The sequence below is a fragment of the Podarcis filfolensis genome (assembly GCF_964270895.1).
Source record: "Podarcis filfolensis genome assembly, chromosome: 5".
NCBI lineage: Eukaryota > Metazoa > Chordata > Lepidosauria > Squamata > Lacertidae > Podarcis > Podarcis filfolensis.
This window is the reverse complement of record NC_139608.1, coordinates 76,734,870-76,759,059: the sequence shown is the minus strand read 5'-3', so window position 1 is coordinate 76,759,059 and position 24,190 is coordinate 76,734,870. Positions and strand designations below refer to the sequence as shown.

General features: G+C 42.9%; 2 protein-coding genes across 2 annotated transcripts in view; both read left to right on the top strand.

Moving 5' to 3' along the window:
• The window catches only part of CHAT (choline O-acetyltransferase), a 48,497-nt gene extending 35,782 nt beyond the window's left edge, over positions 1 to 12,715 (top strand). The window contains exons 13-15 of the mRNA XM_083614728.1: positions 2,469 to 2,531; positions 6,822 to 6,959; positions 11,110 to 12,715. Coding sequence (XP_083470854.1) covers positions 2,469 to 2,531; positions 6,822 to 6,959; positions 11,110 to 11,379 — 471 coding nt within the window. The 3' untranslated portion in view covers positions 11,380 to 12,715. The remainder of the gene's footprint in view (positions 1 to 2,468; positions 2,532 to 6,821; positions 6,960 to 11,109) is intronic.
• Positions 12,716 to 17,358: 4,643 nt separating this feature from the next.
• On the top strand, positions 17,359 to 23,848 carry LOC310762987 (UPF0728 protein C10orf53 homolog). The gene is made up of 3 exons (XM_083614910.1): positions 17,359 to 17,602; positions 21,612 to 21,731; positions 22,993 to 23,848. The coding sequence occupies exons 1-3, from the start codon at positions 17,509 to 17,511 to the stop codon at positions 23,055 to 23,057; spliced, it is 279 nt and encodes a 92-aa protein (XP_083471036.1). The 5' UTR covers positions 17,359 to 17,508; the 3' UTR covers positions 23,058 to 23,848.
• Positions 23,849 to 24,190: the final 342 nt, after the last annotated feature.

The following is a 24,190-nucleotide window of genomic DNA, read 5'->3' as shown; positions in this document are numbered from 1 at the left end:
CAAATTAATTTAGAAGCCACTTCAAATCCACATAAGTTCCAGTGTGTATAGGCCCTGGATCGCCTTTTAAACATTTAGTAAAGGGCAATGTAGGGGTGCGGGTGGCGCTGTGGTCTAAACCACTGAGCCTAGGGCTTGCCAATCGGAAAGGTAAACAGCATTTCCGTGCGCTGCTCTGGTTTTGCCAGAAGTGGCTTAGTCATGCTGGCCACATGACCCGGAAAAACTGTCTGCGGACAAATGCCAGCTCCCTTGGCCAGTAAAACGAGATGAGCGCCGCAACCCCAGAGTGGTTCGCAACTGGACTTAACTGTCAGGGGTCCTTTACCTTTACGGGGCAGTGTACACACAATGAAGAAAAGCAGTGGTTTGGAGTTTGCAATTCTAAGCAGAAAAGGGAGAAGGGAAAAGAGTGATGAACTCTTTCCCTATCTGGCAATTTTCAGCTCAAAATCACATCAACCCAGCTGCTTCCCCCACCCTTCCACCCCACCCTCTTCACATCGACATAAAGCTCCAGAAACAAACGTACATCTGGAATCCTACAGGGGGAAATCAGCTTGGAGGAGCCATTTCAGTGTGGGAAAATGGTAGGCAGGCAAGCAAAGAATTAAGCACCCACTCGCAGCTCTCGACTGCAACGTCCCAAAGATGCTTTTCTTCACGAACAAACAAAAAGTCTGCCAAGGCACACATTTGCGTGAAGTGTGCCCTTCACCCCTAAGGAAAGCAATTCAGTGGTGCTTGCAGTACAAATGAGCACAGCAGGGAGCTCAGTGGGCCAATTCTGTACCTTCTCCCACTATATTTTCTCCCCCTGAGGTAATTATCCCATCTCCCCTCATAGCATTTGAACTCGTTAAATCCTTCCAGCTACAAATGCAATATACTTTACTGTTTCCTTTCAACATTTTGACTTCCTTTTTGCAGCTGGAGACAATAGGGGTTTTTTTTTGGGGGGGGGACGACTCAGAGGTGTAAAAGAGACTCTGTCACCCGTGCTGGTTTTGCCCAGGTGTTTTCTCTGACCCAACAGACCTGGTGCATGTTTGAGAAGCACCCAGAAAATATGAGAAAAGTGCAAATGGAGAAGACAGTGGGATGAGTGTGCCATATGCCATGGCGATAGTGCTTTTGCCATCTCACTTGTAACTCTGAAAAAGCCTTTCATCTGTCTCTATTTTAAAAATGAAACTACAGTGGTATCTCAGTTTTCAAATGTCTCAAAAGTCAAATGTTTTCCTTTTCAAACGCTGAAAACCCCGAAAGAAATGCTTCCGTTTTTCAACACACCTCAGAAGTCGAACGGCTTCCGCTGAGTTTGTTTCAATTTTTTCGATTGAATTTGCAGACCGCCCTTTGTGCCTTGGTTTTCGAACATTTCAGAAGTCGAACGGTCTTCCGGAATGGATTACGTTCGAAAACCAAGGTACTGCTGTACATGTTAGGGCTGATGCTAAAAACAGCGGACCATCATCATCTGTTCCACCTGCCCCTGTTAATATTTGGCAATGTTACATGAACCCCAGTTTAAAAGCAGTGAAAGACCTCAGGGAAGCCACAACATACATTGGGCTTGGTTTCCTTAGACAATGTCACTGGAGACCTTGCAAAACTCAGTTGTAACTTCTCAGCAAAAGTAAGAATCCAATGCATTCTAAGTAACCACCACACAATAAATATTTGGGATAGCAAAGGATAGGGATGGGGAACCAATTCAATTCAGTTCACATTTAAAGCTGAATGTATAAAATTCACACTTCCAAAGCAATATGAGAACCAAAACAAGCCATCCTTCAAAATGCACACTTATCCAGATTTTGATACAGTTGTCCAACCAACTTGTGTTCACAAAAATGCATTGGAGGGAGGGGGAATGTGCATAAAAAGTAATATATCTGCACTAGGTTTATTCACATGCATGTATGTTTGATAGGTTTACATGGAAAATCCATTAAAATATTTTAATAAATATATTAGTGAAAGCAACATACAAAAATGCATTATATTACTGGAAAATGCATTCAAAAATGTGTACATCCATAGACGTGCTTATTAGGAGAAATTTGCACAAAAATGCTGAAGAATTTTCATGAAGATTGCATTTTTTAAAAAATTGCTACAGAAATGTGGCAAACTGAATGTAAGATTGGACAAATGAGAATGAGAATGATTTTTATTTGCTTGTCTACTGCTTGTAAAGGCTGCATTCAATCCATGGGTGTAGCTGAGGAAGGGTAGGGGGCAGCTGCCCCCTCCCAAATCAATAAAATCTATACAAATCTGAGGTTCTGCCCCCCAAAAAAACCCTGCCTCCAACAAAAGACTGCACCCCCTAACAATCCTGGCTACATCCATGCTTCAGTCCACTATCTCTAATGAAATTTGTGTAATCTAATAGTAATAGTACTTTGGTTACAAAGCCTTCTGCCAGTTTATTATTTCTAAATATTTCTTTTTGCCTATAGGACTCTGAGAAAATGCAACAATTTAAGGATGCCATAGCAGCTCAAACAAATTACACTATTTTGGTAAGCAAAACGTTGTCTTGATAAAACTCAGTTGTTTGGCATGCCTAACCATGAAATTAATTTATTCTTCAAAAGTCAGTAGATTAAAAAATGGAGCACAATACTGACAAACATCCTATATGATTCCACAAAATGTAGAGCATACAGACCAAAGAAAACTATCCTCCATCTTTACCAGATTTGGAATGTGAGCTGGGTCTTTTTCCCAGTGTGTAGATCCACCCTTGGTCTATTGAATTAGCTGGATCATTATTTGCACACTGAATAATAGGGTGACAATGAATGCTTTCTTCTTCTCAGTTATCAAAATAAACAATGATTCTCACAAAAGCCATAATGACCAAACAATCTAATGGAATTTATTGAACCTAGTTTAAATGGTTAATGTATTCTTGAATGTTCAGATTCAGTTTTGCTGTCAAGATCTCATTAGTGGGGTTGGGGGGATGGGTGCAAAACAGCATCAATCAATGTTTATTATGGCAAATAGTCAGCACATATATATATTATACACACACACACACACACACACACACACACACACACACACATATTAGTTATAATTCAGTCCCACTGAAGTCAATGTGAAATGTTAGTAATGACTAACTGAAGACTTGTTCATTTCAGTGAGATCTGTGTGCAACTAGCTTAGTCTAGCTCTTCCCCTAAATTTATATATTGCACCTACATAGGATATCCAAGGGTTCTCCCATGGCCCTCCAGCTGTTTCTGGACTACAACTCCCATCACCCCTAGCTGAAAGGACCAGTGGGTCAGGGATGATGGGAATTGCAGTCCCAAAACAGCTGGAGGGCCAGGTTTGGCCACCACTGTCTTAATCCCACGATTGGCATGCTAATTAATGAATGACAAATCTCTTGTGCTTCAGAGTTAGGTTGGGCTGCGGACTGAAATAAACTAATAATTAATGGTACATCCTTGAGTAGACTCAGGAATTTAATTCTCAGAGACTAGATGTAAATTTCCCGTCAGCTTTGATCATTTATATTTCCTAATTATTTTTAAAGTAGCACACTTTGAAACATTTGTGTAGCTCATCAGTTGGGGTGTGAAGGATGACAGAGCCGGATTTGCCAACTTTTGAACTTGCTCCCACTGCTGGGCCTTTAACAGCCACTTGATCTGCGGCAGCAGTTAGTAGGAGCTTTATTATTTATTTGCAAACATTTCTGAAGATGGACGATAAAACTTCCTTCATATGAAGTAGTGCAAAATATAACACAAATTGGTAGAGCGGATTAATACATCACCACATCTGGCTTCCATTCAAAGTGAAGAACAGGAAAGCCACAGTTGGTTTTCTTTCTGGCCCGATAGGAAAAATACCCCTCTCATTATTATTAACAACAACAAAATACATCACAGAGTAATGTTATTTAGTTGCCCCTTTGTTTAAAAAACAGTGCTGCTAGATTACACTTGTCATCTTATTTTTTTATATTAAAAAAAATAGTATATCCATCCCCCCACCCCTGCGTTGACTCACCTTTTATTTTGTAAGCTCAGCTTAGTCTCTTTCTCTTCCGACATGATATTAATCTATCTTGGAAAAACGTCATGGGTCAGAGGCTTATAAATCATGTTGGATAGCAAAATATTTCCATTGATCCTTCAGTCTGTTCCTCTTGATGGGGTAGAACTGATGGTGACCAGTCTTAGGTTTTATGATCTTTTCTCAAAAGTCATTTAATATGTGCACCAGTGGACATGCCAGTATTAGTCTCCAGGGTGCAAGTTTTCCAAATGAGGCATGAAAGGTTAATTCATTCCTTGGCCTTAACATCATCCATCTAAGACATTAGCAAAGGCAACCACCATTTTGCTTAGCTGGAACCCTCTTCTTCTCCCTTCCTCAATTCTGTGAAACTGAACGTTTAGATTCTGCCTCTGCCACAAACTCGCTACATGGCCTAAGGAAAGCTACTGCCTCCCACTTTCAGATCCCTTTCCGTAAACTGAGAATAATAACCCCAAACCCTACTTTATAGGGTTGTTGTAAATATTACTGTTACAGTGTATGAGAGATGGTTTGAACATAAGCAAGTACTTTTTGTAAATGCTCACCTTGGGCCACCATACTCTACCTTCCAGGGTTGTTGTGCAGATTAAGTAGCGAAGGGCAAAACCACATTGCTCTTTGGAGGAAAGGAAGCAAAGGCAGATCTAGGAGAGCATGAACGGTGCTATGGCACCAGGCACAGAACTTCTGGGGTGCCACAACTATGGCATCCAACAGAAGGTGGGAGACAGGGGGTGCCAGATTTTGGCATCGCACAGGGCCCCACTGAAATTTGAGACACCAAGTTCCGCCACCGAGGGCAAGATATAATGATGTTGTTGTTTAATCATTTAGTCGTGTCCGACTCTTCGTGACCCCATGGACCAGAGCACACCAGGCACTCCTGTCTTCCACTGCCTCCTGCAGTTTGGTCAAACTCATGCTGGTAGCTTTGAGAACACTGTCCAACCATCTCATCCTCTGTCGTCCCCTTCTCCTTGTGCCCTCCATCTTTCCCAACATCAGGGTCTTCCAGGGAGTCTTCTCTTCTCATGAGGTAGCCAAAGTAATGGAGCCTCGGCTTCACGATCTGTCCTTCCAGTGAGCACTCAGGGCTGACTTCCTTTAGAATGGATAGGTTCGTTCTTCTTGCAGTTCATGGGACTCTCAAGAGTCTCCTCCAGCACCATAATTCAAAAGCATCAATTCTTCAGCGATCAGCCTTCTTTATGGTCCAGCTCTCACTTCCATATATCACTACTGGGAAAACCATAGCTTTAACTATACGGACATAACTATACAGATATAATGATAAATGAAATAAATACATGCATACTTTCCCATTTCTTATGGACCTGTGCCTCTTCATGTTATTTCTGCAGTTTTTCTGCTCTAACTCATCAATAGTTCCCCAATTTATTTCTAGGTGGAAACAAACCAAGTGGAGGTAATATGAGACAGACACCATTTCTGATAGTGTGCTCACACCAATGTTTAAATAGGTTTGGCAGGTTTTCAAAGCACTGTAACAACCTGCAAGACTTGTTTTAAACAGAGATGACCACAAGATCAGCTTGCATACCAGAAGCTATCATGCCTCAGATATCACTGTCGGCTGTCTGGGGGTGGGTGGGGGGAATTATCTGTCACCAGGCTCCTCAATTGAATATTTGATCAGGAGGGAGAAAATCAATAACATGCACTAAACGTGGTGTTTGAACATATTCTAACCTTAACTTGGGGGGGGGGGAATATTAGGGGCATTTGTCATGTTTTAAAATATTCTGCAACTCAATAGGTTATACTTCTCTTACAATTATTTAGATTTTTATGTGAGAAATTAAGGAACTGAACACTGTTAAAATACAAATTTAAACGTCCTGAAGAGCTGTGCACACACATATATGTGATTTCTAGGGATAGTCACCTGAAAAAATGTGCAGTGCAGGTCTAGCGAGAAACTTCACTGAGTTTAATGGGATGTATTCCCAGGTGTGTTTAGGACTGCAAACTTAATTTACTACTTTGAGTTTAGAGTAGACTAATATTGTATCCATTCCAGTTGCCTGATCTACATTGACACAGATGACGTTCATTCAATGTGTTGCTTATTTTAGGAAACACTAGACAGTAGGGGGTTTTCTCGTGGAAAAAGTATAGAAAAGCAAACATTTCCATTGCACATCGCTGACTGTCCAGTCACTCTGAGTACAGTAGCTCTGTGAGGCGTATAAGGTCTCTGAACAACTATCAACACCAGGAATTTTTTTCAGCCAGAACTCAGTTATGACACCTCCCAGGTGGGTGCCATTGCCATTATAAGAGAACGAGGGTTGCATTTATGGTGAGTTCTGAAACCTCTTTTTCAAGAAAAATAGCACTGCTCAACAAACCATGGTTCCCAGAATTCTTTGGAGAAAGCCATGACTATTTAAAGTGGTATGGCACTGGTTTAAATCCATAGTGCAAACGGGGCCACGGTGTAGGATCTGGAAGTGTGCTCTGAACCCACCAGAAATAATTTCAGGCAACAGTATATTACACTGATAGAGCTCTCCTTTATATGCTGACCTAAGTTCCAGTGAGTTCAGTGGGACATGCTGCCAGGTAAGTGCGCATTGAACCAAAACCGGAAATTGAGGAAATAGAGAATCCCTCCCACTCCAACCAAGCAGCATGAAATTAAGTTCATTGGTACTGACATCCAAGGGATGTGTCTTCAATTTGGGGCATGTTCAGTTACAACCCATTCTATATGCTGTTTTGCCCAGGCTATTACAGGGATGGCAATAGACAACCACTTGCTGGGACTGCGAGAGATAGCCCGTGAACATTTCAAGGAGCTGCCAGACATATTTACTGATGAAACGTATTTGACAAGCAATCGATTTATTCTCTCCACCAGCCAGGTGAGCGAAATTCATATCGGGATTAGTCATAAAAAAGGAACCCCATTATTCTCGCCCTGACAGATGTTATGAATCAGTGACAACCTTCTGACATATGTTGTGGAGGTTTAGTGACTCCGGCAGCACTCCCAAATGCCTCGGGGGTTCTCGTCCCTTTCATTTTTGACAACCAAAATTAATAGCCCAGTGGCAACAAAAAGGTAAGAGGGTGAAATCTAAGGGATGGGCAAACCGTGGTCCACAGACCTGATGCCTACCACAAAGAAGAGCCCAGATGGATCAAAGCAAAGGCCTCTCTGGTCCAATTACATAGTCACATGGTGACCAACTAGGTGCCCAGGGAAGGCCACAAGCAGGACGTGAATAAAGCAGCCTGCACCCGCTCATGATCACCAGGAACTGGTATTTAGAGTCAATTCTCCTGAAATAGCAGGTGTAGTACAGTCGTACCTTGGAAGTCAAACAGAATCCATTCCAGAAGTCCGTTCGACTTCCATAACATTTGGAAACCAAAGAGCGGCTTTTGATTGGCTGAAGGAAGCTCCTGCAGCCAATCGGAAGCCATGGAAGACTCATTGGACATTCGGCTTCCGAAAATCGTTCAAAAACTGGAACACACACTCATGGGTTTTGATCGTTTAGGAGCTGATTTGTTCTGGAGCCAAGGCGTTTGAGATCCAAGGTACAACTGTACACAGTTGCCATGACTAATCACCATTTGTAAACTACCAGATAAATCTGTTTTATCTAACTCATTCCTAAAGAAATGAAAGTGGTTTCCAAAATGTTGCATGGAAGAGAAAGTCCATATTTTGTTACATCGCTCGGACTCCAAGAGGCACAGAAAGAGGCAGAGCTGCTTAATTTTGGACCGCTCCTCTGGAGAGCATCTGCCTCTCCCAATGGCAGCATAAGATAGTTTTATTCAAATGGGCTTTTGGTGGCTACAAGTTGAGTAGATATGAGTGGATATGCTTGTTTTTGTTATAAAAAACAAATCACATGACAGTCTTTGTCACATTAGATTTCAGGACAGCGTACAAAATAAAATCAATACAATAAAACAAAAATAAAACAGCAGACAAGCCATAAAACAGACTGAAACTAACTTTGTTAAAATACCTGGGTATTTTGTCAGACTCTTGGGGGATCGCAATATTAGAGCCAGGCAAATGCCCTCTTTGGACAGAGCGTATTATTTACTCACCCCAAGCACTACGGAAAAGTAGGCTAGCAGTCCAATTAATTAAATAAGGCTCTCCTTCTCTATCTCTTACACTCACTGCCATCTAGCTGAGAGTGCCTAGGTGTGTAAGTCCACAACAAAGAAACAGATCAGATTTAGAAAGATCAAATATGATACAAGGACCACTTCCATTAAAGTCAATGGGACTCCATTGCTGTAGGAGAAAAAGGGAAAACACTCTCTCCTGCTGGCTCATTCCTACTGTCGAGAGCCCGATGGCTCATACATCAGTATTACTTATTAGTATCATAATTAAAGAAAGTGCTTTTAATTTTCAAAGTGCTGTGTAGTCTCATTCGTCTTCAAAACAACACTGTCATGTAAATAGGTCACTACTCTTTTCATTTTACAGACCGAGAATTGAAAATTAGATATTCCTTCAAAGCCACCCACTAACTACATGATAAGTAGGAATTTTATCCTAGGCAACTACCCCTCAGCAGAAAGTTTGGGGCCAAGAGAAACCAATTTCCATGGGCTCCTCCTAAACCTGAATTGCTAGCTGCATCCAGCATGCCCTCACCAAATTTTTCAAACTTTGTAGAAAAGGAGTCCTATAATAATTCCTATCTGCTGGATTTAAGCTGCAAAAAACACACAGCTGACCCCAGAAATCACCCATGCCCCTCTTTGCATCGTGCTCAGGACAAACTCCAAGATGCAAAAGGCATTCTTTAATCTACAGATCGAGTGTGGCATTACAAGTTGATTAATGATCTGGGTTCTTTGTTTCTAAAATTGTAATTTCTACTGTTTAAATTAAAGCGTTCTTCAAGCCACAAAGCCCACCAGCATTTAGCAACATCACATTTCTGTATATACAGTAGCAGTTTTAAAGACATATTTAATACACCTGAGATAATGAATTTGATGAAACTATGTCAGATATCTACAGCGCTTTTTTTCCTTAAAAAAATGTTTAGGGGTACTCTCATTTTCCCACTCATATTGAAATACTGCCCCTCAATGAGGCCAAACTTAGATTCACAAAATGTTTAGGGGTATGCATACCCCTGTGTCCCCCCGAAGAAATATATATATATATATATATATATATATATATATATATATATGGAGAAGACCTCTGGACTGAAAGGGGGTGGTGCTAATACAATGCACAAACACAACGGCCTTAATAAGTAATTGGATCCAGCCATGATGTCTGTGGCTTTTCAAATATGACAGAGTGTAACCAGAATACCACTACATAAATTCTCCAAGAAACTATCCATGGGCAAAAAAGTGAATCTGAATAGCTTCATAGCCTTCGGCTGTTGCACAGCAAATTTATCTGACAATTCTATGACTCTATTAGTGGGACTAATGGTCTGTCCTGTGCCATTAAAAAGCCAAATGTCATCTCTGAAAGCTTGAGTACAAGAAAAAGCAGGAATGCATGGATTTCTGAACAAATAACATCTTTGCTTTACTAGGGAGCATTTTATCCCATTACAACATTATAGAATAATCAAAGCTTTAATTGGAGGGGGTGTGGATCCAGCTAAGCGATACCATCAGCGTGTACTGATTCCTAAGCTTCCTCCCAACAGTAAATCTTTGAGATTTATGTAAGCCCTTCCAGTAAACTGAATGAAATCTCAAGAGCAGTTGGCTATTAAAACCACAGGAATACGGAAGCAATCTTTAACCACCAGTACAGTTCTTATTCAAAAGAGACAATGAGCAAAAGAAACAATGAGCACATTATGCACATTTAAAGATCATACCATTTTTATTTTTTTACAAAGCTAATCAAATCATATTGGGCAAGATCTCTAGGCAAGATCAGAAACCCAAGAAGACTTTAGACTTGCTTTTCTAGAACAGGTGCCACCTGCTCCCTTGACATGCGGCAAACTATATTTGAAAATCAGGGTTTCGAAAGCATTTTGTGGGGTGTGTGTGTGAGAGAGAGAGAGACAGAGAGAGAGATTCAAATTAAAATAGTCAAAAAACCCACTGGGCTTGTCTATGCCTCTTGTGTCAGTCTTCAGATCCCTCTTCAACCCGGCCTTTGGCTAATATTCCATAGCCTTTCAAATGTCTCTGTGGGAAGGGGTGGGGGTTATTGTTTTGCCGTTTTGACTTACTTGTTTTAATCCTGTGTTTTATGCTGTGAACCACCCTGAGATATTATGATGGGTGGCATAATAATAATAATAATAATAATAATAATAATAATAATAAATTAAAATGTATCAAGATCGTGCAATTGTATGTGAGAACCATTTTAAGCAACGGTCCAAATCCAGGAAAAGATATTTGAATAAATACTAAACCAAGCAAAACTCTCTCCTTCATACAGCAAAACTTGTGTCTGAGTTACCAACAGAAATAAGAGTCCGAGCAGGACCACTAAGAAACAAGTGGGAGGTGTTTGGATGTTTGTTTGGAGAAGTACGACACCTTTTTTAAAAAAAAAGCATCAAAGGGGTCACCTTTTGTGGGGAAAAAACAGCTGAATGAAGACTTAAGCATGCTCAGGGGCTTTGAGGACCAACATAAAGTTGAGCCTTGGTTGGAAAACTTTGGAGAGAGGGGTAAATTGGGCAGCTATAGCCCCTCAGAGCTTATAGCATCCTATGAGAGGTTATGGGTGGGTGACTTACTGGGACCCTGAACAGGACCACTCCTGCTCGTGGGGGGCAGGTTAGTATATTCTGGAACCATTTATTGCAAGTCCCAATTGTAACTATTACTTTGCATTTTCTATTCTCCTAGACTAAGAAGGCAAGAGCTGAGCTATGTGACACTATGTAATTCTTTACAATTACTAAGTTATTTCAACAGTACTTTTTTATTCGGCAAAGCGCCCTGAGACCTCCGGGTAATAGAGCGGCATATATATTCAATAAATAATAAGAAAATAATGATACCTTAACGTAGCTTCATTTCTTTGTTCAGGTTCCAACCACCATGGGAATGTTCTGCTGCTATGGACCTGTGATTCCTAACGGCTATGGTGCTTGCTATAATCCACAGCCAGAGCATATATTATTCTGCATCTCCAGTTTTAAAGACTGCAAAGAGACCTCCTCCAGCAAATTTGCTAAAGCTGTGGGAGAAAGCCTCATGGATATGAAACAGCTGTGCAACAAATGCAACTTGCCCAAGACAACCACTCCGACTAAACAAGGAACACCTTCAACACCTCGACCTGGCAGTAAGCACTAAGTGGCTGCATTCACACATAACGCTGAGCTCTGATTTGTTTCAACCGTGGTTTGTTCAGCAACCCATGAGTTATCTCACAGATGAACAATCAAGCCACAACTTGTTTATCCAAAACTTTTCTAACTATACTTGCTAGAGCAGGCATCCCCAAACTCGGCCATCCAGATGTTTTGGGATTACAACTCCCATCATCCCTAGCTAACAGGACCAGTGGTCAGGGATGATGGAAATTGTAGTCCCAAAACATCTGGAGGGCCGAATTTGGGGATGCCTGTGCTAAAGCATCTAGGATGGGCTAGCCAAACCAACCATGGTTAAGCAGGGCTTTTGAGTTCAGACATAGTACCAAACTATAATTGAAACAAGTCATGGTTCATAAGCCAAAACAAAACCACAGTTACTCTGCTGAGCTGGGTGCAGATACCCAAACAAACCACACTTTGTCTAAGCAAACCATGGCTTAAGTGTTATGTATGAACCATGTTATGTGTGAACCATGGCCCTAAGGGTGCAATGTCTTTCCTTCATTTTGCAGCTGCTTCTTAAGGTAGAATGTTGTCACTGTACAAATGCAAGCTATAAAGACTCTATATATTGCAGGGAGGAGATTTCTTTTATCTTTCGCTGTGGTCTCCACCAGTATTTATCAAGAAGAGAGTGTAAATGATCTAAAAAGCTGGTGTTTCAGTTCTGCAGAACACAACTGCTAATTATCAATCTGAGATAGAATGCAACTCATCTCCATGCTAGCTTAGAAATATCCAGTTATCAATAAGTAACATTTTGCGAAAGGTTGTGGCTGAAGCGCAGTGTATCGCCCAAGACTTCCATCATTGCTCAGAAGCCAAATTATTCATTGTTGAGCGTTCTGAGTCAAGGCTCCCAGCATGAATGTATGTTAGGGATGTGTTTTTGTCCTGCACATGTGATATGTGAAGCAACTCTGAGCCTTTTCTTTTCTTAGTGGTCACCCCAACATACCACTTGACCTCTCAGGAGACAACATGGTATTGTAGATAGCATCACGGTTATGGGTTGTGACCAGTTCCCATTGAGACTGGTGGGGTAGGAAGGCAGCGAAACCAAAAGTAGATGGAGCCAGAGCCAAAGGCAGGAAGATGGGCCTGGCTGAGGGCAGACTGATGTTGATGGAGCAATGCTCCACTCACCCTCATGAACCAACCTCCACTGTCAGCTACAGAATGACTTTGAGCTCAATGACTTTGAGCCATTCCCACCCTCTCAGCCTAACCTGCCACAGGTGTGGATAGAAAGGGAATAACCCCATGCAAGACTGCACTAAGCTCCACAGAAGAAAGATGAGATAGAAATGCACAGAAGAAAGATGAGATAGAAATGCAGAAAGACTTTGGACATTTTGAAAATGTGAGCAGCTTCTATTAGATTATATTTTCCTACAAACACACACACACAAGCAGAGAAGTCCTGATGTGAGCCCCCCTGAGACCCCCAGGTATAGGGCAGAATAATAATAATAATAATAATAATAATAATAATAATAATAATAATGTACCCAAAGGTACTTTCTGAACCACCTCATACAAATTAACTTACTAAACTAGCAGGCAGATGAAAGTCTGCTAGAATAGCTCTCAGACCTCAGGTGGTACAGCATATATTTTTATATTTTTTGTCACTGTGGGTTTTAATTTTGTGTCATCATAGTTTTCATGGAGAGACCCCTATTGCTTCCTCCGACTTTGGTCCAGGGGGCTGCCCATCAGACTGTGCACAGACCACTTGGAAGTGGTATGTCTGAGTTTTTTTGGCAGGGTGGGTTGAGAAGCTTCGGCATCATGTTTCCCAGCTGCTAAGCTGCATGCAAGACTGGAATTTGTCGCAGCTTCATAAGTGGTGAAGTTCCTCTTGCTGTCGGGTGCAGAGAAGTCTCTTGTACACATGCCGGTGCGAACCTATAGGGTCTCTCTTAAAAGGGTTCAGATGCACAGAGAATCTGCTCTGGTGTAAGACCGATTCTTATGTTCATCCTGTGTTCTCTTGGCTGCATCTGTTCAAGAACAATTTCATTGCCATCATCACCACTGTCCTCTTCCTCCTTCCCATCATTACTCTGCATCTTAAGATATCTTAGTGGTGCCATCTCAGTGTTTTGGACTACAACTCCCATCAACTCCAGCCACAGGCAGTGGGAGTTGTAGCCCAACACATCTGGAGGGTGCACCAGGTTGGCAAAGGCTCTCTTAGGATATGTCTGTGTGAAAATGTTCTGCTTCTGATCCCTGCAAGTCACCTGGAGGTTTGTATCTATCTAACAGTTGATGCAGCTGACAATCTAAACTCAAGGGATATGTTGCCCTGTATAACATCGTGCATTTTTTCCCCTTGGGGTATCTTCTGAAACTTTCAGGTTTAGGGCTAAGGCTCAGATCTAGTAGCAGAATAAGCTCCAGCTACGTCCTAAACTCACAGATTCCAGCTCCGTAAATGGCAACATAGCTCACAATTAAAATTGGGTAATGATGGAAACTTCAGAGTTGGGGATGCATCAAGCTATCTTTGAATCAGGTGGAATCGGTGTTTATATGGGATGCTATGTAACTCATCAATGTGTTGTCGAATGAAATGAGGCTGTTTTCTGCACATACTGTCTGAATACCCTTCTGTGAACATGCCGGGTCATGTAATAACTTGTGACTTAGTAGAGGTTTGTGGGTTTTGTTTTTTGTGTGGATTTCAGGGAATTGTTAGTGCTCAATAACTTCATTTAAAGTTAGCTTTATTAGAGCAGTAGAATGCAAGCTTATTCTGCAGCTTTGAAATATATAACCGCAGCATGTGTATCTATGCAAACTTAACAGTAGATTTACACAAGCGTCAACTACAGAACTGCAGGATGGACCATCCACAATGAGCATGTTGAGCGTTTCGATGGAGAGATTGAATTTAGAAATATTACGCGTGGGACCTGCAATAAAGATGTGGCATGGAGGGCTCCTGTTCAGGGTTCCAGCCGGCCAACCAACCAACCAACCAGCCAGCCAACCAGCCAGCCATGCCCTTTTCCTGGATATTCCATTCCATTCTCCTCTGGGTTTCCATTCCCCACCCCAATAGCCAGTTATGTGCCCACTGAGCACACTCAGTTCCTTGTGGGCATGTCCTAAAATTTTTGCCAGCTTTGGGGTTCCCATAAGCCTGATTCCTCCCTGTTGTGTGCCAATGGTCCAAGGGCATTCAGAACCTGAACACTGGAAATAGAATGTCCTTCAAGTGAATCTAATTCCTCCTAGGAAATATTATTCCACATTCTTATTTTGCCTCCACTGAAGCCAAGAGTGTACTACTGCTATATACGGCTGGGTTTGTGTGAAGTGTCCTGGGAAAAGGCAGCATTTCTCCAGGGCATCTTCACATCACCGTAGGAAGTCACACATGCAGACTCACTGCACAGTCTGGTCTGGTCCCCCCACCCTTCCGACTGATGGTGATATGTAGTAGACATAGTCCCCAATGTAGACTGGGGATCTTGAGTTTTAATTCCCCGATCATTCCTAAAGGTTACTGGATGGCCTAACCAGTCTCTCTCTCACCACTTGACTTATCCTACAAAGTAGTTGTTCCAAAGATAAAAATGAGGGCGGTCTATGAATGCTGTCCCGAGCTCCTTGGAGATTGGGCAAAAGAAAATATACAAGTCTTTCTCTCTTCTGGGTGGATCGCTGGAGGAACCCAGAAAAGCTGGAATGGCCTTTGTGTGTTGCATGGATTGGAAGCGCCAAAACACCAGCCCATGTTCCTAGGTACAGTGGTACCTTGGTTCTCGAACTTAATCCATTCTGGCAGTCTGTTCGATGCCTGAAACTGTTTGAAAACCAAGGCATGGCTTCAGATTGGCTGCAGGAGCTTCCTGCACTCAAGCAGAAGCTGCATCAGATGTTTGGCTTCCAAAAAACGTTCACAAACCGGAACACTTACTTCAGGGTTTGTGGCATTTGGGAGCCGATTTGTTCAATAACTAAGCCATTCAAGAACCAAGGTACCACTGTACAACGTTTCACTTGAAGAACTCAAGTTTGCTGCAGTGCATGTATGTACACACACAGAGCAAGTTCAAAGCCTTGTGGAAGATCATGAGAGCTTTTCTGAGTTTCCCATGGAAGATTCACCCCTGGAGACTAACAACAGCTTGGTGGGAGGTCACTGGAGTATATGGGGGAAAGGTTGTTCCCCCCCCTCCATATGTACTGCATGGCAGCTGCATTCACAAGTTAGTGTCATGTCTAACTTGCCCCAATGCATAGCTAAAAGTGAAATAACTTTCTCCCATAGTCTCCCTTTGCTCCTGGACTTACTCAGGTGAGCTGTCTTCGTGGAGCTAATGATACAATACGAAGTGGCAATATGTCCCAAACTTTTTATAATGTGAGCGTTATATTATATACCTAAAGTTACTATTTTAGTGATATTTTATTTTTATAACATAGTGTAGATTTATGGCAAATCTAAGGTGTATTTATAGTGTCTTTGTTTAGACTGAGCTATATGTTTTATGCTTTAAGGCCTACGAGTCGTTCTGATAGATGATATCAAAGTGAACTGTAGTCCAGCTATGATGAATCCAGAAAACAGTTTAAAATCTGTAGTCAATAAAAAAGTATACATCAAAGAAAAGACGTGTGGCTTTCATTTTGTACATGTGCTGTCGGGAACAAGCCAGCAATAAATCACACGGTGGAAGTGAAGTTAAGTCTTTATTAGAAGAAACGGGATGCACTCAGGAGTTCCAAGCCTAATGAACAGAACAACTGTTCTTGATGGGTCTTGCCTCTGTGAGGCAATGTGGAGCTTGAAGGTCTCAGAGCTGCCTAAGTCTCCTCCTTTCCTGGGCCTTTCTCAAGCAATCTGAGACTATGCTGGCATGCTGCCTTTGCTCCTCCCTCTTCATACCTCTCTTGGTCCTGGGACACCGGGGGGGGGGGACCTGTCACAGCGGGAAGGGGAGATACCCAGGCTTATTCATCAGTCTGACTCATCTCTGCCTCTTGTTCTCCCTCCTTTCCTGCTGCCACCTCTGCTTCTGATTCTGGACCTCTCTGCCACAGACTCTCCCTGCTCACCACACCCTGTTACCTCTTCGGCTTCCACCACCTCCTCCTCCCAGGCATTCTCCCTCTGACCACTCACTGTCATCCTACCACCAATCCCCAGGCTCTGAGCCTTCTTCCCTTGGGGGTTGCCCAGCTGATGCCTCCCACCATTCCTTTGGGTCCAACCAGTCCATGACACTTGCCCCTTGCCACTAAGTGACCAGAGTCTGTTCAAACAAGTATGAGCCCCAGCAATTTCCCCTCTCTTCCTCTGGAAATCAAATACCACCAGATGACAGGCTTCAGGGAATCGGCTTCCTCCCCCTGGGGCAGTAGATAAGCAGAAGAAAGGAAAAGGAGTCTTCTTACCAGTTAGAAACTTTAATAATCACAGCGAGAAAACAAAGAACCTTTCTCCTGGGAATGGCGGTGCTCCCAGTTAAGAATCCTACCCCCTATTAATCCACATCACTCCCACATCTTGTAATCTGAGCTTGTACCCTCTGCGCATTGTGTGCTTTCTGTTCTGCCACTTTCTCAGCTCTTCTTGACCTTGTGGAGAGCGGATGAGTGCTTTCCAGAGACAGGGAATCTTTAATCCTCTCTCTCCCAGTGCTTCTTCTCCTAGCTGATCCCCATCCAGTACTTCTCAGCTTCTGCCTTCTGAACTATGCCTCTCTGCAAACCACCATTCCCAATGTATACTGTCCTCCTGCTCCTGAGAAGATTCAGGATCCGGAGCAGGAGCAGGGGGAGGAGGAGGCTCCCACCATTCTTCCTCAGTGCAACCCTTCTCCGCACAGTCCCTGACACCAGAGCTGGGCATCAGGAGCTGTCCTTTGTTACATCTCAGAGAGGGAGGCTCACCATAGTTACGGTGAATGACACAACAGTAGGCAGTGAATGACACAACAGACACAACTTAGGCAGCAGCAGCAGCAGGCTTTTCCATAGTGTCCAGCAGAGAAAAGAAAGTGTCCACAACTGTTTCTGTCCTGAAACAGCCTTTCCCCCTATTTGTTCTGGACCCTCCCGGCAAGGGCTGCAACGTGGTCCAGCAATGCCAAAGAATGCACTGGTGACTCTCAGATATGGGGCCTACAGAAGCTGCAGCGTCGTTGAACATAGGACCTTCCGTCTGCAGGGCTTACAAGGTTTGTGACGTAGCCTGCCAGACATGTCCCATGCTGAAGGAAAATGGGGTGGGAATGATGATGATAATAACAATAATAATACTTTATTATTTATACCCCACCCATCTGGCTGGATTTCTCCAGCCACTCTAGACGGCTCCCAACAGAATATTAGAAGCACAATAAAACATCAGACCTTAAAAACTACCCTAAACAGGACTGCCTTCAGATGTCTTCTAAAAGTCTGGTAGTTGTTTATTTCCTTGACATCTGATGGGAGGACGTTCCACAGGGAGGGCACCACTACCGAGAAGGCCCTCTGCTTGGTTCCCTGTAGCTTCACTTCTTGAAGTGAGGGAACCGCCAGAAGGCCCTCAGCGCTGAACCTCAGTGTTCAGGGTAAAAGATGGGGGTGGAGACACTCCTTCAGGTATACAGGACCGAGGCCGTTTAGGGCTTTAAAGGTCAGCACCAACACTTTGAATTGTGCTCGGAAACATACTGGGAATCAATATAGGTCTTTCAGGACTGGTGTTATATGGTCTCAGCGGCCACTCCCATTGACCAGTCTAGCTGCCGCATTCTGGATTAGTTGTAGTTTCCGGGTCCCCTTCAAAGGTAGCCCCACATAGAGCACATTGCAGTAAATCTGGTTACAGGGAACCAGGCAGAGGGCCTTCTCAGTAGTGGCACCCACCCTGTGGAACGTCCTCCCATCCGATGTCAAGGAAATGAACAACTATCCAACTTTTAGAAGACATCTGAAGGCAGCCCTGTTTAGGGAAGTTTTTATTGTTTGAAGTTTCATTCTGTTTTTAATGTTCTGTTGAAAGTCACCCAGAGTGGCTGGGGAAACCCAGCCAGATGGGCAGGGTAGAAATAATTTATTATTATTATTATTATTATTATTATTATTATTATTATTATTACAGTGGTGCCCCGCAAGACGAATGCCTCGCAAGACGGAAAACTCGCTAGACGAAAGAGTTTTCCGTTTTGGAGGTGCTTCGCAAAACGAATTTCCTATGGGCTTGCTTCGCAAGAAGAAAATGTCTTGCGAGTTCCTGCGGTTTTTTTTCCTCCCCCCCCCCCCTTTTTCTAAGCCGCTAAGCCGCTTATCCGCTTATCCGCTAAGCCGATAAGCCGCTAAAAGCCGCTAATAGCGCTAATCCGCTAATCCGTCAATGGGCTTGCTTCGCAAGATGAAAAAACCGCTAGACGAAGAGACTCGCAGAACGGATTCATTTCATCTTGCGAGGCACCACTGTATTATTATTATTATTTCTTTATTTTCTTTATTAAATTTCTATACTGCTCTTCATCCGAAGATCACAGGGCAGTTTACAATATAAAAACACAACTCTGCAATTCTATGATTTTGACTTTCATTTTGCTTTTGTTGTTATTAAACCAAGGATACCCTTCTTTTCCATAGCCGGACTTTTTCTGGTTTCACATCCTCCTCTAGCTAAGGGCAAATGAGCTTAGTTGGCAACCCAAGCTACATTGTGAAGGGAGAGAAGAGAAATTTCCATAGTACGGGGAGTAGAACAACTTTGAGTCTCTCACTCTTTTTTTGCACACCAGAGTAGGGGCTGCCATATTTCAAAAAGTGAAAATCCAGACAGCAGTTTTTGAGTTTTGTTTTTGCAAAATCTGAAAAAAGCAAGTTTTTGCCAAAGTTGTTGCATTTTTAAAAGGAAATTCACCAAATTCTACACTTCCAGCATGGGTTGCCATACATCTGGATTTTCCTGGACATTACAGTGATTCCTGCCCAGATACTGCTTTCAACAGCCAAATCCCGGCTATGTCCTGGAAATTCTGGACGTATGGCAACCGTAGACTAAAAAGCAAAAGAAGGCCATCTTTAAATCAAGCATACGTGATTCCTGTACATTTGTAGGCAAGGCAAATTTGAAAAGCAGTCATATCTCCTAACAAACACCATCCTAACAGTGCAATGCTATGCATGTCTACTCAGAAAGAAATCCTATTGAGTTCAGTGGGGCTGACACCCAGGTAAGTGGGTAAAGAATTGCAGTGAGAAAACAGATTATTAGAAATAAAAAGGTTGTGGCCACTTGGAGGCTAATTATTGGTTATTATGGTGTGATGCCACAACAAGTAAGTTACTCTCGACTTTTGAGTTTAATCAACCTCCCATTGTTCTTAATCATACGAAATCCATCTGTTGATTCAATGACTTTAGATCCCTTTCACTTAAAAAGAAAAAAGAAATCCCCTAGAAGTCAAAGCCAGGCTTACTTCAGAAAGGCCTTTACACTTAATTCCCAGGCATGAGAACCATCTACCTATAGGGCCTCCATCTTATTAGAATTCAACTTCAGTTTATTGGTCTTCTTCCAAACTCTTGCCAAGTCCAGGCACAAATTCAGTACTGGCACAGCATTGCCTGTCTCTGAAGCCAAGGAGCAGGAGAACAGCAGAGTGTCACCAGAATATTGATGGCATCTCACTCCACATTCCCTGATGACCTTAACCAGAGGATTCATATGGGTGTTTAGAAGCATGGGAGATAAGATAGAACCTTACAGGACTCCACAGCACAACTGCCATGGAATCAAGTAATCTTGCCTCCAGTGCTATCTTCTAAAAGGAGCCCTATAAACAGAAGCAGAACCAGCGTATCACTGTTCCTACTCCTACTCTCAATCTATAAAACCAGTGAAATGCCATGGTTGATGGGATCCACTGCTTCAGTGAAACATCAGTAGGAATCAACAGAGCTGAATTCATCTTTCTCAGACCCTCCAAGTGCCCCTGTTTTCCAGGGACAGTCCCGGATGCACAGAAGTGGCCCGAGTTTCTGATTTGACTCTGGGATGTCCCGCTTTTTCTTAGGGTGTCCCTATTTTCATTGTAGAAATATTGGAGAGTATGGATTTATCCAACCCTAGAGACATCTGAAGGCAGCCCTGTATAGGGAATTTTTTATAATGTTTATTTTTTTTCTTACGTTTTTATATTTGTTGGATATAAATATAACCAACCCAGTCAGATGGGTGGGGTATGAATAGTCAAATTGTTGTTGTTGAATAGGACACCCCTATTTTAATCAGAGAAATGTCGGAGGCTATGCTTTCTCCCACAAGAGGTCAACAGGGTGATGAAGGCTACTTCAGTGCCGAACCTGGGCCTAAACCCAGTTTTGAAACAAGTGTTTGTGACAATGCTTGTAAAGGGATATGAAGTCTGCTGCAATCCATATTCCTTGCGCCTGCATGTTCATTTTGTCAAATGCCGTTCTCCATAACATTCTGGTGCACAGCTACCAAGGTACAGTTGTACCTTGGAAATTGAACAGCCTAGTTCTCGAACGTTTTGGATCCTGAACGATCGAAACCCGGAAGTGATTGTTCCAGTTTTCAAACTTTTTTGGGAAGCTGAACATCCGACGGGCCTTCCACAGCTTCTGATTGGCTGCAGGAGCTTCCTGCAGCCAATCAGAAGCCGCGCTTTGGTTTTCAATGTTTTGGAAGTCGAACGGACTTCCAGAACAGATTCCATTCGACTTCCAAAGTAAGCAAACCTCTTTCTGTGAGAAGGTCCTGATATGCCAGAGTTTCTTCCTCTCTCAAAATGTTTTAGATGATGTATAGTAGGATTAGCCAAAATGTCTGAAGTAACTTTCGCTCCTTAAACCATCTTTTTTGCCTTATATCAAACCCTCGTACCCTACCCTTGACTCTGAAACCATGTTTGTTGCTTTCCTGCTACAGACCCAGAGAACACATGACGAAACTTCAGTGTCCGACTCGGTATTGCCCCTCCTATTTTTAAACCGTACTATTGCATATTCCTCCCAAACGAATGCACGATATTATTTTTAGCTTTCTTAATATAAATCTTAAGTGTCTTTAAGAAATTCAGCTGCTTACTCGGAGAAGGTACCCTTTAAAGTAACGAGAAGTACTATAAACCAGCAGTATTCTCCATCTCTTACCTGAATCTGGTTGTCAATAGCATTGTATTTTAGCAACATTACCTACCTACTGCCTTTCTGTAGCTGTGCTGAAAGCTGATGGACACCAAGTAATCCTTGAAGAAATACCAGATTGGAATGAAGTGCAGCTCATAGTAAATGGAGAGACTGTGTTTCAGTGCAACATTAACGATCTGGATTTCGGTGCGTACAAAGGGGGTACACTATAAACTTCTTTTCTGTTTTGCTTTTAAAAAACATTTCTAAACAATGTTTTAAAAAATGATAGAAGAAATACAGCTGGATCCTTCCATTCTTTAGTAGGGCTCATAGATTTTGATTCTAACTATGGGAGCTGCTTGCCAAAAACCCCTAGCCCCCAACCCCATAGCCGATCCCTTCTCCCACAACTAGGCAACCCCTCGTCACTTGACACCTCACCTATTCTGTTGGCTCTCCCCTCACAGCTTGCCCAAACCCTCCCCCCCCAGCTTGCCCCCAAACAGCTAGGTATATGGAAGACATGTTTGTGAATTAAAAGAAAATGGTACCCAAAGGTGGGGGGGACCCAGATAAGATCCTGCAAGCTTACGACTACTGGTGGAAATTGAGCCTGCAGAGAGGAAACTATTATTCAGGCTGACTTTGTGAGTTATTGTTCAGAGTTGTTTGAGATGGGTGAGTTGAAAACAGCACGTACACAAAAGAACAATGGAGGGCAGGAGATGAAATCGACCTGGATGTTTGTGTACCCTCGTGTGAGAGCCCTTCCTGCCTCCAGAGCAACATGTCCTCAGCCTCCCACAAATATTAGATACAACAATCAAATACAGTATACAGTGCCCAGGTTTGGGCTGGTGGAAGAAGAAGAAGAAGAAGAAGAAGAAGAAGAAGAAGAAGAAGAAGAAGAGGAGGAGGAAGAGGAAGAAGAATTCATTATTTGTACCCCGCCCATCTGGCTGGGTTTCCCCAGCCACTCTGCGCAGCTCCCAACAGAATATTAGAAGCACAATAAAACATCAAACATTAAAAACTTCCTTAAACAAGGCTGCCTTCAGATGTCTTCTAAAAGTCAGAGGGTTGTTTATTTCCTTCACATCTGATGGGAGGGCATTCCACAGGGAAGGTGCCACTACCGAGAAGGCCCTCTGCCTGGTTCCCTGTAACCTCACTTCTCGCAGGGAGGGAACCGCCAGAAGGCCCTCAGAGATGGACCTGTGTCCAGGCTGAACAATGGGGGTGGAAATGCTCCTTCAGATATACCGGGCTGAGGAATTCTAGTGTTATATGGTACAGTAGGGGGAAATCAACACACACACACACCAACCAAGAGGCTTGAATAGCATTGCAAAACTTTTCCATGCTGCCTGAAGCCATGAACAGCAGTGTCCTTTTTAAGAGGTGGGGGGAAACCTCCAATTACCTATTTATGTTTTAACATTGTCCATCTCTCTCTCTCTCTCAGGAGGCGATGGCCTGTTGGACCCACTTTGCCAAGAAGCTAGACATGCAGTGTTAAACGCTTACTGAGTAAGAGGCCCAGTGTGTGCTCTTGACAGCAAATCTCACATCAAATACCGGTAAATAAGACTCTTTCCTTGCATCGTCCATTACGTTGTTAACCCTGTCTTTCAAAAGGGTTGAGTCCTCTTATTTCACCACCAGTGTGGCTAAAAGCATCCAGGTGGAAGAGGCAGTTTAACTGGCCACAGAGATTTAACCTCAGGGCTGGTATTGGCTTGATAGGCAGTGTGGGATGACAGTTCTGTTTCTCTTGGATCATGTGCAATCAAGATGTGCAAACAATGATTAAGATATAAGGCCACCATCCTCAGATGACTACATTTGGAGAGATACGTTTGGGTAGCGGCTAGTCTTGCATCTACCCAGGATCTGCAACTCCTCAGACTGTAGACTTTGTATGATGTCTTCTAGATATATCAAATTACAAGGCAGTCCTGCTTTAAATGTGTCGTGTGGATCTGACCTGCATCTTCCAGTTCTTCCGAAGACCTCAGCGCAGTCCACCATGATCTGTTCCCAACTGAGACTGAAAGGAACCAGCGGTGGCACCCAGCAAACTAAGTGGGGATCTGAATCTCAGTTGCCTAGATGCTCAATACTCTATCCGCTACACAAGCTTTCTTTTGCGATGCATCCCATCGTTTATGAGATGTATTTGCATCCTCAAATGACTCTCCCATGCAAAACCTGGACTGCAGCAGCCCATTGTTCACTCCAGTGAGAAATGTAATCTCCAGAAGATACAAAGTTGTCCTCAAATGTACCAGGAGCAGTGTTAATTAAATTGCTTTACAGCCTTTTTGTCTTGACTAATTGCCTCATTAGGACACATTTCTCATCCCCCAAATGGATCTGAAGTATTCTTCATCATTGAAGAAAATGTATCATTAAGTGCTTTTGCCCTGCGCCCCCGTCAGTCCTCAGAACTGTTTGCCGTCGGGGGGGAAGCATACTTAGATCTTTGCCAGCTGTGAAGCAATGGTGCTGCAATCAGCAGTCGAGTGGCATTAATGGCAGAACACCACAATTAGTCCAACTATTTTCCCTTTTCCGAGCGAGACCCTTACATACAATTTGTGCAATATCTTCCATCCTTTTCCTAATTTCACAAACAGCTAGCCTCCTTCAGAGGCAGTAGT

Excerpts from the sequence above, each read along its gene's own strand:
- LOC310762987 (XM_083614910.1), top strand. The coding sequence starts at position 17,509 with ATGCCAAAGAATGCACTGGTGACTCTCAGATATGGGGCCTACAGAAGC. Across the intron at positions 17,603-21,611 it reads CCGTCTGCAGGGCTTACAAG|CTGTGCTGAAAGCTGATGGA; the intron begins GTTTGTGACGTA and ends GCCTTTCTGTAG. Across the intron at positions 21,732-22,992 it reads CATTAACGATCTGGATTTCG|GAGGCGATGGCCTGTTGGAC; the intron begins GTGCGTACAAAG and ends TCTCTCTCTCAG.